Source organism: Tenrec ecaudatus, chromosome 5 (assembly GCF_050624435.1).
Source record: "Tenrec ecaudatus isolate mTenEca1 chromosome 5, mTenEca1.hap1, whole genome shotgun sequence".
NCBI lineage: Eukaryota > Metazoa > Chordata > Mammalia > Afrosoricida > Tenrecidae > Tenrec > Tenrec ecaudatus.
Window position 1 is genome coordinate 30,180,001 of NC_134534.1, and position 14,879 is coordinate 30,194,879.

At 37.1% G+C, this 14,879-nt stretch overlaps 1 protein-coding gene across 1 annotated transcript in view; it reads right to left on the bottom strand.

The window, feature by feature from the left end:
• EMC2 (ER membrane protein complex subunit 2) overlaps positions 1–14,879 on the bottom strand; it is a 44,212-nt gene that overhangs the window by 17,146 nt on the left and 12,187 nt on the right. Inside the window, exons 4-5 of the mRNA XM_075549360.1 lie at positions 10,393–10,478; positions 4,054–4,111 (exon numbers count right to left, since the gene is read on the bottom strand). Of these exons, the coding sequence (XP_075405475.1) occupies positions 4,054–4,111; positions 10,393–10,478 (144 nt within the window). The remainder of the gene's footprint in view (positions 1–4,053; positions 4,112–10,392; positions 10,479–14,879) is intronic.

The window sequence follows — 14,879 nt, forward strand, 5'->3', positions numbered from 1 at the left end:
CTTTATGCAGCCTAACGTCCTTTACTTTGAGTCTTTCTTAAGATCTGTATCTTAGAGATAGGTGGATAATGGGGAACCGGAGGGGGGGAAAAAAATCTAGGAACACCCAAATGTCAAGGTACAGAAATGGCTTCTGACAACTCTTTCATAATTTTATAATAAATTTCAACTATAAATCTTTCAAAATAATATAACTGTAAAAGAAATGCACTAGGATATTTTAAATTGTGCATTTGTTTTTAAAAGTATAAAAACCAATGCCACTGACAATCATTATAAATTATTCAGCATGGATATATTGAGCAAATATGCACTAAATATTTATTAATGGGTGGTTTTTGCTGAAAATCATATGAAATAAAGATCACAGTAATGTAGTAAGAACAGGATGCTGTGGCCACATGAAGGACATCTTAACAGACAGGTGGTGATTAGAAGAGCTGGGCATGTGCGAAGACAGGAAAAGAGGATCCCGGGAATGCTAGCTGTCACAGGGGGACCCTACGCACCACAATCAACTAATGGCATACAACGATGTATGTATATACCAACTTTATGATGAATAATTCATTAATGTTACCTTCATTCATTTATACTCATTATTTATGTAAGAAGTCTTGCTACAAATCTTTCATTTTGAATCTAGACCCTGATATTTACGCCTTGGCCCCATGCTCATAGCGATTGTGCCAAGTAAAAACATGTATCTAGTTACAGTGAAAACATGGCATTTGAAACACTACAAATTGGACCCAAATCAATGTGTAAGCATAAAAAGCAACTAATACTTTTTAAAAGTTCTATAAATCATTTTATTGGGACTCTTACAGCCCTTTTAACAATCCATACATCAATTGTGTCAAGCACATTTGTACATATGTTGCCATCACCTTTTTTAAAAAAATCATTTTATTGGGGGCTCTTATAACTCATTGCAATCCATACATGCATACATTGTGTCAAGTACCTTTATACATATTTTGCCATCATCATTTACAAAACATTTCCTTTCCACTTGAGCCCTTGTTATCAGCTCATTTCTCTGCCACCCTCCCTCCCTCATGAACCCTTGATAATTTACAAATTATTTTTTTCATGTATAATACTGACCGCTGTCTCCTTTTATCCACTTGTATTGTTTTCCTCTGGGAGGGGCTTATATGTCAATCATTGTGATCCGTTCTCCTTTCCCTCTTGGTATGGCTACTCTCATTACTGGTCCTGGGGGTTTTATCTGTCCTGGATTCCCTGTGTTCCAAGCTCTTATCTGTACCCATGTCCATGCTCTGGTCTAGCTGGATGTGTAAGGTAGAATTGAGGTCATGATAGTGGGGGGTTGGGGGGGTAGGAAGCATTAAAGAGCTAGAGGAAAGATGTATGTTTCATCGGTGCAATGCTGCACCCTGACTGGCTCGTCTCTTCCCTGTGACCCTTTTGTGAGGGGATATTAATTGTCTACAGATGGGCTTTGGGTCTCCACCCTCCCCCCCTCATTCACACTGATATGATTTTTTGTTTTGGGTCTTTTGTGCCTAATACTTAATCCCATCAATACCTCATGATCAGAAGTATGATATGACACATTTATGCACAATGAGTTTGCTGAAGGATATATTGAAAAAGAGAAAAAATGAAACAAACTAAAATGCCCAAACACCATAACCAAAAGGTCAGTGGGTCAAATCCCAGTCACTTTATTGGAGAAAGATTTTACAACCTCAGAAACGATACAGGAGTTAGTGAGAGCCTGAAGTGACGTGGTTGCATGGTTTGGTTTGGTTTTTCTCTCCTGTGTGTTGGAGAGGCTGGCGACACTGTGCAATTTGCAGAATATATTCTTAAGTGAGCGTCTCAAAGTTATCTGGTCATAGAATCATTCTTCTAGTGAGCAACAATAACATTTGTAGAACAGCAGGACTTGGCACCATATAGTTTGCCAAAATTGCTCTTAAGGGTTTCAAGAACAAAAAATTCCTTAAAAATTGATGTGTTACCTTTTGGTAAATGATGGAAAATAAAGGTTTAAACAACTCAAATGGATCAGAGGAAAAAGAATTAGAAATAGGGCCCCAAATTTCTAATTCCCATCTTACATGCTTCTATAAACTTTGTAAAAGCAATCTGATATAATGCAAATTAAGATGAGACTTTATTTCCAAAGTCTTAGAAACTCTATAAAAGGTCGCTATGAGCTAAAAATCAACTTCATGACAGTAGGTTCGGTTATTTTACATTTATCTACCAAATTTGCTTATCCATTGATCTGTTGATGGGCATTTGGCCTGTTTCTACCATTTAGTTACTAGGAGAAACATCAAGCCAAACTCAAGGCAAGTGAGTCAATTCTGACTCATACCCGACTTACACAGAACTGCCTTTGTAGGCCCAGAAAGCCTAGTCTTTCTCCAGTGGAGTGGCTGGTGGTTTCAAACTGCTGACCTTGTGTTTTGCAGCCCTGCTTATAACCACTTTGCCACCAGAGCCCCTTGCTGCCATAAATGATTATGTACAAAAAGAAACTCTGAAAACTGCCATTATGCTCACTTTGTCAGAGGGCCTGTGCTTTCATAATGGAAAGGCAGGTACATGCCATTCTCTCATCAGTGGTTACCGAGCATATGTTTCACTAAACCACATTCAAGTATACAAAGCTCAGAAATCAAAGATCACAAGTAAGTAGTCAAAGAATCAGGATTTATGAATTCTATTTCCAAGTCCATAATCTGTGCATTATACCGTGCCACTTCCCTAACAGCAAAGTCACAGGACGGTGTATCGTTTCTCTTCTAGTCTAAGCCCCACCAAACACATGGCAAACATTCAACAAATGTTTTTGGAAAGAATAACCAAGGCATGTGAGTGGGAAAGGGAGTTTTCAATCAATGCTTGAATCAAGCACTTTAATCAGCTCTTAGGACATGGGTCAATTTTAGATAAGGTACAACAGTATAAAACTACGGGTGAGGGCGACGCTGGACTTGCTCACCTTCGAGGGATGCAGAAACCATTATGTCTTCCATGCAGTAAGTCAACCGTTTAATATAAGTAAATCCGTCTCCGACCTGACTTTGAGTAGTTCTACACCATTTGTGGCTTTGTTACTCCCCTCAGTGTCAAGCACAGTGCTTTCAAGATACAGATGCAGATAGAGCATCCGCCAAAAACACTTGGTGGCTTATCACAGCTACTCAATAAACACTGGTAGAAGAAAGGACTAAGAAGATTCACTCAAGAAAATGAATATAAACTTGGCAGTGCTGAGTCGAGTCACTTCATTCTCATACATTTAGCCTATCATTAAGGGATTTGGTCACGACCCCGACATATATGCTGATGACTCCTTCTTAAAGTCTCAAACCTACCTGCCATTTCTCACACAAGGCCACCTACTCCCATAAGGGTTTACGACCTCAGAAATCCTATATAATAAGGTCTCCATGAGGTAGAATTGAATGGATGACAGTGGATTGCGGGTATATTTCGTCACACAAAGTCATAAAACATGGGAAGTACTATAAAGACACAACATTCTTATCTCTTATCTTAGATTCTGAAGAAGCAAAATAATGTCAAAAATACTCTAAACTCAAATTGAGCCAGAAGTAAAATATTTGTCTACTAATCCTAAGACAATAAATGACTACTAATTTTTAACATGGCATGAAAAAATAAATGAAACTCAAAATGTTTTTTAGAAAATATTTCAGTACGTTTTACTTTACATGTGACTAAATGAAAATGAGCACCTTTGAAACTATGAACTTGTAATGAAAGTGAGAAAACAGGGGAAAAAAATCAAGCTTATTATAAAGGTATTGTTTTAAGACAAATGGCAATCTATTAGTAAATTTAAGACTGAGAAAATCATACAAACACCAATTTCAACTCATTAGTAATACTTAGATATACAAATTCCAAAATCTATTAAAATGAAAATAAGGAAATAAAACAAAACACAAAGACAACAACTGTTTTCATATGTATTTTTCTACTACTATAATTAATTTTACTTCTTAAACTTTAGATTATCTTTAAGGTGGTCAGCTAACTTACAGTATTAGTTGGATCTTCTTGTAAAATTCGGTCATAGAGTTGTACAGCATCATCATACCTATTTTTTTAAAAAACAATAGCAACAATCACTACCTTAATATTTACAATATCAAGACAAAAATAAAAGGCTAAACAGAAAATGGCTAACCTGTCAGAGCTTGTGATAGTTTACTATATAAAGAATGCATTTATAAGTGATATTCAAATCTCTTCTCATCTTCATTTAAAAGTCAAGGTTTATGCCGGTCCTAATTTTATATGTACACACACACATATACACTTATAATTATAAATTAATTTTACAAATATATTTACATAATTTAGCCTAAATAGAGATAAAAATTGTTAATATAAGACACATTGGTGAACTCTAACTATACTTAGAATTACAGCCTATAAAACATAAGGCAAAATTTGCTTCCAACAAAAATATTCACAAATGATCTATGTATTATTCCTTTTCTATGAATATTTCTGATAGCATTTCTTAGTAAAGTTGGAGGAATTAACTTATTATGTGCCTACTAAGTGTATACACAAAATACTTGTAACCTACTAAGATATTATCTCAGAAAAAAACAGAACATAAATTTAACAAAGGAGAAAAAAGTAATAGAGAACAGCATATAACTAAGAACTCAAAATTAACATGATATAATAATGAATCTCATAGGGAGGGAGATAGTCAGAAATTACATAAAGAACTTCACTTATTTCCTCCTGCTGGCACTGTGGGTTAGGTGTTGAGTTACTAAGGTCAGTGGCTCAGACCCACCAGCTACTCCCTGGGATTAGGTAAGGCTTTCTGCTTCCATGCAAATTTAGTCTCGGGAAAACAAGAAGTCATCTAAATGATATATCAACTATGTACACATGGAAAAAGCACACCATCATCAGTCACCATAGGATTGTAAATCATATAATCCTCAATCAGAGGGATTAGTATCAGAGCATAACGTGTGAGACTCTGGTTTACAGACGGCTGTGGACGACAGTGAGAGCCCCAGATCATTTGTGGAACTACCTAGGAAATACGCCTCCCGTGACCTCCCTCCATCGACAACTGAAGGACAGGAGGAAAGCGGTTAATAACAGAGTACATTAGAGAGTTGAGCATAGAAGATCAAAGTCATAAATTTGACTTGAACAGTTAAAACTTTGTCAGCAGATCTCTATGATGCATGCTGGACCTGATCTGGTTTACAAATTTTTCAGTATTTTTGGTTTGTATTGTTTTGTTTTTTGTTTGTACATATTAGGGTGTATCCCAGAGGAGTTATGTCATTGGGGGTTACCCTCTTAAAGTTGTGTTATATATTTTTCATTTTTTGATATGTGAAATCTAAGACTGATGAACCAAAAGAGACAGCAAGTAGAATGAGGATCTGGGGGGGTGGGGTGGTCCAGTGGTGGTGGCGGGTGAAAGAGAGACAATGTCAAGGAGTCCATGTAGAAAAGGAATGTTTGGAAACTAACTGTGGTAGCAAATGTACAATTCTGCTATATGTGACTGAACTGTGGAATGATATATGGATTAATTCCCAATCATTAATAACGTAGTCTAAAAAAATTTTAGTCTTAGAAAACCCTAGAAGGGTAGCTATGAGTCAGAATCTAAGCCATGGCAGTAGATTCGATTTTGTGATATTATATAATATTTTTTGATGTGGACATAAAATTAGTTGACTGATTCTGAAATTCCTTCCTAAGCGTATCTACAGTCCCCAAAGCCCTTCTCAATAATTTTTCAACTTCCAGATGCAGGTCTTCAGAAAGAGTAATAAACAATGTTAAAAAAAATTTTTAGTAGTGTTTCTAAGTTTGGGAATAGAAGATACATTCCTTTTTTAAAAAATCATTTTATTGGGGACTCGTACAATTCTTATCACAATCCATACATACATCGATTGTGTCAAGAACATATGTACATTTGTTGCCATCATCATTCTCAAAACATTTGCTTTCTACTTGAGTCCTTACTATCTGTTGCTCATTTTCCCCTCCCTCCCCACTCCCCCCTACCTCATGAACCCTTCATCATTCATATATTATTATTATTTTGTCATATATTACACTGTCAGATGTCTCCCCCTGCCCTCTTCTCTGCTGTCCCTTCCCCAGAGAGAAGGCTATATGTAGATTCCTGTAATCAGTTCCCCCTTTCTACCCTACATTCTCACCACCCTCCAGGCATCGCCACTCTCATCACTGGTTCTGAAGGAGTCATCTGTCCTGGATTCCCTGTTTCCAGTTGCTATCTGTACCTATGTACATCCTCTAGTCTAGCCAGATTTGCAAGGGAGAATTGGGATTATGATAGTGGGGGGAGGAAGTATTTAAGAACTAGGGGAAAATTATATGTTTCATTGTTGCTACCCTGCATCCTGCCTGGTTCATCTCCTCCCCACAACCCCTCAGCAAGGGGTGTCCGGTTGGCTACCATTGGACTTTGAGTCTCCACTCTGCACTCACCCACATTTTCAATGATATGATTTTTTTGTTCCTTGATGCTTGATAGCTGATCCCTTCAACAGCTCGTGGTCACACAGGCTGGTGTTTCTTTCATGAGGGCTTTGTTGCTTGAGCTATCTGGCCACTTGTTTATCTTCGAGCCTTTAAGACCCCAGACGCTATATCTTTTGATAGCTGTGCACAATCAGCTTTCTTCACCATATTTGCTTATGCACATACTTGTCTTCATGGATCGTATCAGGGAGGGAGCACACATTGATATGGTTTTTAGCTCTGATGTCTGGTAACTGGTCCCTTCTGCACCTTGGGGTCAGACAGGCTCATTTGCTTTTTCCATGTGCGCTTTGATGCTTCTCAGCTAGATGACCACTTGTTTATCTTCAAGCCTTTAAGACCCCAGATGCTATATCTTTTGATAGCCGGGCACCATTAGCTTTCTTCACAGAAAATACATTCTTAAAGAGTCATCTGAAATTTGCCTGTGAGGATCTTTTTTCTTTCTTTCAATAGTTGTCTTGTAATGCTTTTAAACACCTAGAATTCCCTTATAATCACACCTTAACAGCTAAAATTGAATACTGCCACACAATCTTTAGTGTCTGTTTGTATTTTTTATTATCATTGCAATAGATTAAAATAGTTTAACTGTAGCAAACTACTTAGAAAAAGGAAAATAAATGTAATTTATAAATGTGTCCATATCATGTAAAGCATCAATGTACATTTAGTGAACCAGACTATGCAACAGGACAAATCATGAAAATTAACTTGGGTACTGAATGTATAGTACGTATGTTAGCCCCATAAAAACCTGCTACCAAGTAGGGATTCAGAATATAAAGTCATAAAACAGAGTAGTAATGCTGCAGTGTCACTGTTCTCACAGGGCACACCATGCGAATCTCCCAGGGATCTTTTCCCGATAGAAACCCTAGGGGATGCACTCAGGAGGGCAAAGGAAGACAGGAAGCAATCCATTTCATGAAAATATGACTACTTGAGTTTAGTAGCTTCAAGTTTTGTTGGTAATTAGCAAATTTACATCTTTTTATAGTTGTACAATACACAAATCATCAGAATTCATTTTATATTTGGACATATTTGTTACACTGTGCTAAAAATGTTATATAAAAACTGAGCATCCACAAATATTTATCTTTGGTCAGAAAGTTCCTCTTACTTGCCTATCTATGGGTTTCATCTACGGAGTTTAAAAAGACAAAAGGCCTGGATTACCCCACAATGCAGCTGTTCGCAACCTTTTATAATACAGTTCCTCATGTGGGGGTGTCCCCCCAGTCATAACATGATTTTTGTTGCTACTTCATCACTGTCATTTTGTTACTGCTATGAATCAGGCAACCCCTGTGAAGGGTCGTTTGACCACCCCCCAAAGGGGTCGCGACCCACAGGTTGAGAATCACTGCTCTAACGTGTTTTAGATGGGGACTAGACAATTCAATATTTTTTTAATTTTCACAAATGAATCTAATTGTGTAAGAATCATGAACTATTAAATTATATGATTTGTGAATTATATGTCAATACTACACACATGGATATATTTGTACAAAGGTACTTATATAGAAATAGCCTTGACAAAACCTGATATGCACATGAATGTACTAGCATGTAGCAAGTCATACCTGGTTCAACTGGCATAGAGCTACATAAGCGCTCATGAAGTATTTTTGTTTCTAATACTTAGTACTTGATTGGAAATGTAGTAATAATTACTTTTGTTGCTGTGATCGTGAGGGGTACTGGCTATTACTTTCTTTTATTGAGGTGTCTTTACTTGGTGTCAGTATAGTCGATGCTTGATTCATAAACTTAATGTGGAAATGTTAGTAGTCGTCTTTAGTGAAGTCATCTGTAGCAGGACTTTGTTATTGTTAGTCTTTATTTCTTATCACCTATTCACATTTTCTACCTCAGACTGCTTAGCATTTCTAGATTTTTGTCTAGCTTTTCAAATTTCACTTTATTGATATAGAGTTCTTCACAGTATTATTAGCACCAGTTGGTTTTGTTGTAACGTCATCCATCTCATTTCAGATTCATCTTATTCGCATTATTAAAAATGCCAATCCTTGTCATTTTATCAATGTTTTTAAACAACCAACTTCTTGTCCTACTGATTTTTTCTACCACCTTTCTGTTTTGTTTATTCATTTCCTTCTGTTCTAAACTTTTTATTTCCCTTCTTCTGGTGACTAAAGGCTTATTCTGTGTTCTTCTTTAGTGGCGCAAATAGATTAGGGCGCTGACGTTAGTTCTTTCTGCTGCTTCTTTTTTTTTAATGTGTACAGTTATTCCTATACATTGACTTCTTTTGCTGTGTTCCAAAGGTTGGTATGCTTTTACTCATTTGATTCAAGATGGTTTCCTTTTTTCTTTATTACCCAGTTTTAAAGCAGGATGTTATTCAGCTTCCATACATTTGATCTTTCTCCCTGTTAATGATTTGGCCACACCATACCAGAAAGTTCTGATGTCACAGTGGGCTCAGCACGAAGCTGCTAACCCGCATGGCAGTGGCTCCAACTAACAAACTGATCTGCAGGGCAAAGAGGAAGCAGGGCACCTCTGTCCTACGGGGAGAGACGAGGATTCAACGGCAAGTCGTTTGTTAGGCTTTACTGATTTCTAATTTTGTAGCACTGTGATTTGAAAGGATGTGCTGTATTACTTCAATGCTTTTATAGTTCATTGAGACCTAACATATGGTCGATTCTAGAGAATGGTATTGTTGTACGTGTTTTATACATAAATGTGGTGCTTTACACATTTGTGGAAAAATAGAATGAAAAGACAAGGAAATTGTTCCACTATCTTTTGGGGGCTCCTCATGTAGCTGAGAGAGCACTCTGGTTGTATTGTTTCGTTCTTCTGTGTTTTTGCTGATTGTCTTTCTAGTTGTTCTGTCCGTCACTGAAGGTAGCGGGTCAAGTCTACTATTACTAAAAAGTGGCACAGTGGAATAAGCTTTGAGCGGCTAACAACAAAGTCAGCACTTCAAACTGCACAGTCTTGGGGGAAAGATGAGATCATCTGCTCCAATAAAGGTTTACAGTCTACACAGGATTAGGATTTAGGTTAAAATGTGTCCTTGCTCACTTCCTTGAATATTCATTCCTTTCCCCTTGTTCATGTTCTGCTGCTCACCTTGCTCCATTCTCGGTTACTCGGTGCTGCCACCTTATTGGTGAGTCTATGAAATTGCTATGTGTGCCTCACCAGAAACGCTGCCTGCATTGCCTCCAATTGGCCACATGATGCCAGGATGGCTGATAAGGCGCCCCTACTTTAATCCTCACAGGTTGCTTCCATTCAGTCTTTTGTTCCAATTTGTTTCCGATCTAATTCTTTATCCTTTCATTGATTCTCAGGGGTCTGCAATTATCACGTCTGTTTCACTTGGTTTCTTGGAACTTTGTTGTAGAGGCATGGTGCGGTGAATCTGGTTAGTCACCATCTCATTTTCTCCCTTCTCTGTTGTATGTTTTAGTGGAAAATATTTGAGTTTTCCTTCTCTGGCAGGTTTCTGCCTTAAACAGGTGCCAACGTCCAGCTTTTTACAGTAGCCTACCAGGTTAACATTTAAAGCTAAAACCAGTTATTTGAAACCACTTCCTATTCTAAAGCATGATCCCAGTTCACTGGCTAAAATCTGGCAAATAAACTGAACTTGTATATCAAATTTGACATAGGATTATAAAGAAAAACAATCGGAAACTATTCTGAAACTCAGTAGCAAAAGACCTTTACAATTAATGATGCTACCATGTATATAGAAGGATCTAAATGCAGGCCAGATGTTTGCCATTTTTAAACAGCATCACGCTGCTTACAAGATTTTGTTACCTTTCCATGGCTTCAAATCTCATGCCAGTTAGTCGTTTGACCCTGTGACTGCCAGGGAACTGTCTTCTCAATTCCTGAAGACAAAACTTTAAAAAAAAAGAAAACTCTGTAAGTAAGATGTGAAGACCATTTATTTATGTGCTAAGTGACTTTCAAGGAATGGACCAAATAGTCTTTAATTACATAAGGTAATTTCATTAGTATCGTATAACATGAAGAAAAATTAATTAGTAACAACTAACGGGTAAAATAATGCGACTATGAAATTATAGTGAAGCTAGCATTCCATTGTCAAAAGCAGATCATGGTTCCAATTGGCAAAATGAGCCGATTATTGAGGCCTGCCAATAACTCCACAAGTACCACACAACTCCAGTGTCACATTCCTACTTAAATGTCCACACCTTCCTATGAACAACTGGAATATCCTCACTTATTTACGCTCTATAAAGTTCAATATCGTATACTACTTTTTATAAACAGATTTACCCTAATTCGCTAGATTCGTCCTATCTCACAAACTTTCTGGGCATCCATTCATTCTAAGCTTACAATATGTCAATATAAAGTAACCTAATCAATCTCTGATGAGCCAAAAGACTGCAAAACTTCTAGATCTCATGTTTATGTCCCATTCCTTCCTTTAAAGTTGCATTGAGATTTTCTCCAAATGGACTGTTCATACCATAACATTGTATTAATAAGAAGTTAAAATTACTTAGGTGCGTCCTTCAATGTTATCTGGTGAACTGGCCTTCCTAACTGTATTATAAGCATCCCTTGGTTAGAAATAAGTTCCTGGGTAGTCAGCTTAAATGTCTAGCACAATAGTATCAGTACTTCGGCTTTTCTCTATTAGACTCATAGATAAGCAAACAACTTGTCAGTATACATATGTGGTGTGTGGTCAGAAAATAAACACCACAAATCTATGGAGTACCAGTTTCTTTTGGACAGATATCCACAATTTGTCTTTGAACTCAAAAGGAAATGATCAAGTATCTGAGTACTTGTTTTGTTCTCAATAATATACACAAATCGTGAGAGGGTAGGAAATACTAAGAAAATTAACAATTATACAAATGATCTATTCTTTTGGATGAGTAAAAAGTAATTATCACTAGTGATGAAATAATTTTTTAATCATTTTATTACGGGCTCATACAACTCTTATCAGTCCATACAGACATGAATTGTGTAAAGCACATTTGTATATTCATTGCCTTTATCATTCTCAAAACATTTGCTCTCCACTTAATCTCCTGGCATCAGCTCCTCATTTCCCCCCTCACTTCCTGTTCCCCCTCCCTCATGAACCCTTGATAATTTATAAATTATTATTATGTCATATCTTACACTGCCTGACGTCTCTTTTCACCCTTTCTGTTGTCCGTTCCCCAGGGAAGAGGTTATATGTAGATCCTTGTAATCTGTTCCCCCTTTCCAACCCACCCTCCCTTCACCCTTCTGGTATCAGCACTCTCACTACTGGTCCTGAAGGGATCACCTGTCCTGGATTTCCTGTGTTTTCAGTTCCTATTTGTACCAGTGTATATCCTCTGATCTAGCCAGATTTATAAGGTAGAATTGGGATCATGATAGTGGGTGGAGAGGAAGCATTTAGAAACTAGAGGAAAGTTGTATGTTTCATCACTGCTACACTGCACCCTGACTGTCTCGTCTCCTCCCCACGACCCTTCTATAAGGGAATGTCCAATTGCCTATGGATGGGCTTTGGGTCTCCACTCCGCACTCCCCTCATTCACAGTGATTTGATTTTTTGTTCTTTGATGCCTGATACCCGATCCCTTCGACACTTGGTGATCACCCAGGCTGGTGTGCTTCTTCCAAGTGGGCGTTGTAGCTTCTGAGCTAGATGGCCACTTGTTTACCTTCAAGCCTTTAAGACCCTAGATGCTATATCTTTTGATAGCCGGGCACCATCAGCTTTCTTCACTACATTTGCTTATGCACCCCTTTGTCTTCAGCAATTGTGTTGGGAAGGTGAGCATCATGAAATGCCAGTTTAATAGAACAAAGGGTTCTTGCATTGAGGGAGTACTTGAGTGGAGACCAAACATCCGTCTGCTACCTTAATACTAAACCTATACATATACACACACAGAAGTATTTCCCAATCCTCATATATAAATATATTTACATATGTACATGCCTTTATTTAGACTCTATATATATGCCTTTTGCCTCCTAGCTCTTTCCTCTAGCTCTTTCTTTTACTTTCCTCTTGTCCCACTATCATGTTCAACCTTCATTTGGGTTTCAGTAATTCCTCTCGGTTACATTACCTTTGGTCATGCCCTACCAGTCTCCTACACCCTCTTCTCCACTGATTTGGAAGTGATGAAATTATTAACCAGTAACTTAAGTTTTAATGATTTGGAAATATAGTTTCAAAGTCTAATAGTGTAGAAATTCTGAATCATAGAAAAGCATGGTCCTATCAAAATTAAGTTACTGCATAATTTTCTCCTGCTTTCCTCACCAATATTAATGTCAAATGTGATTCTCTGCTTTATCAAAGAGCATCTAGCTATTTCAAGTAATATGAAGCATTTTCCCCTCAAAAGATAAAACTGTCACTCCCGTGGATATTCAAAGTACACTATCTTAAAAGTTCTGAATCCAATTCAAAACAGTTTGGATAATACCGTAGGACTAGCACATCCAGGAATTATGTGAACAGCTAATACAAGGAGATTATACTTTGAAAGGAACAATTAATTCAGAAACATAGGGGGGATATTTAAAATTCAAAGAAAGAAATCTTTTATCTTTCAAATGTGTTTTCCAGGAACTTTCTGAAGCTTCCTCAAATATATTATCCTGGTATCTCCCATTCTTGCTTTAGTTTACTTCCTGCAGGTATGAACTAGAAGCCAATATTAAATAGTACTTAAAAATTCTGGCTTATAAGATTTTAAAAAAATAGGTATAATGGTAGTATAAAATGTAAATCAGATTAAAAATAATTGAGGAGATTAAAGAAATCATGCCTGTAAAGCAAATAGCATAATGCCTAGTAAATGAGAGTTCAAATAACTAATGTTTAATTTTATAATACTAATATTTTAAGTAATCTTCTAGAAAAGTCAGGATTTGCTAATCCTTTAATACATACATCAGAATATTTCAAGATAGTACATTATAGTGTGAGTCATTCAAAAATCTTTAAATTACCGCATGTACATGTATAAGCCAAGTTTTTCAGCACAAAAAATGTGCTGAAAAACTGGGGTTCGGCTTCTACACGGGTCATTGGTACCCCAGCGAGGTGTAACATCTCGCTGGGTTCCCCCCCCCCCCACAAGGTAACAGAACAAGTGCCCATTATCTCGCGGGTGATTGCCTTTTCTCCGCTGTTCATTCAAAGCTGTTCATTCAAAGCCCCGCTGACACTGCAGGGCTTTGAATGTTTGTTTACTCACATCTAACCAATCAGCTGTCCTGTGACAGGTATCTTTGAATAAACCTTTTAAAGAGCTTGAGCGAAGAATGTGGCATGAATGGATGTCATCTGGTCAAGCCCGACTAACAAAAGGTAGAAATCTCATGAAGCATGACATAGAGTTAATAGGAAAGTGGGTTCGAGATGCATGGGAAGACATTCCAGAAGACATGGTGCAACGTGCCTTCCAGAAATGTAGTATTAGTAATGCTATGGGTGGTAGTGAAGACTGCACTTTGTATGAAAATGACAGCAGTGGTGGTGATGATGGCGATTTCAGTGAGGCCCTCACACCAGCTGAAGCTCTGCATTGGGATACGGATGATGCTGAGGAATCCCGTTTTGAAGGATTTTAACTCTTTACATTTTAGCTTGGTTGCTGATTGAGCTCAGGGAATAGTACTCTTAAGGTATCATTGTTGATACCTTATTGTTTTTGTTGAACCTATTTTCCACTTACTGTGCTGGTTTATTAATGTTAAATGACTTGCTGTCCTTTTATTTGTTTTTATTTAAAATAAATATTTAAATACATTACCCCACTGATGTCTCAATTTTTAGTAATTTTATTTTCACTTGTTTTGATTATTGAAACTCACCAATAGCTTCTGCATTTTCCAGCCCAGGCTTATACTTGAGTAATTCCGTTTTTCTGGTTTCCCAGATAATAATTAGGTACCTTGGCTTATATTCAAGTCGGCTTATATTTGAGTATATAGGGTATATGTCATCTTTTAAACTCTGTATTAATATGAAATCACTTATAACTTTCAGGTTTAAATGATTAACTTTCAGTAATTAATTTAACCTCTTCAGTAAATCTATAATATTAAATACCCTTTTTCAGGATTATTTTAAAGTTACAGAAAGAGCTAAAAGTAAATTAAAAACAAAATAAACACAAACTGACTGCCACTGAGTTGATTAACAGCTCAGAGCAACCATGTAGTAAGTACAGAGTAGAGCTGCTCATGTGGATTTCTGAGAATGAAATCTTTATGGGAATAGAAAGCTTCATCTC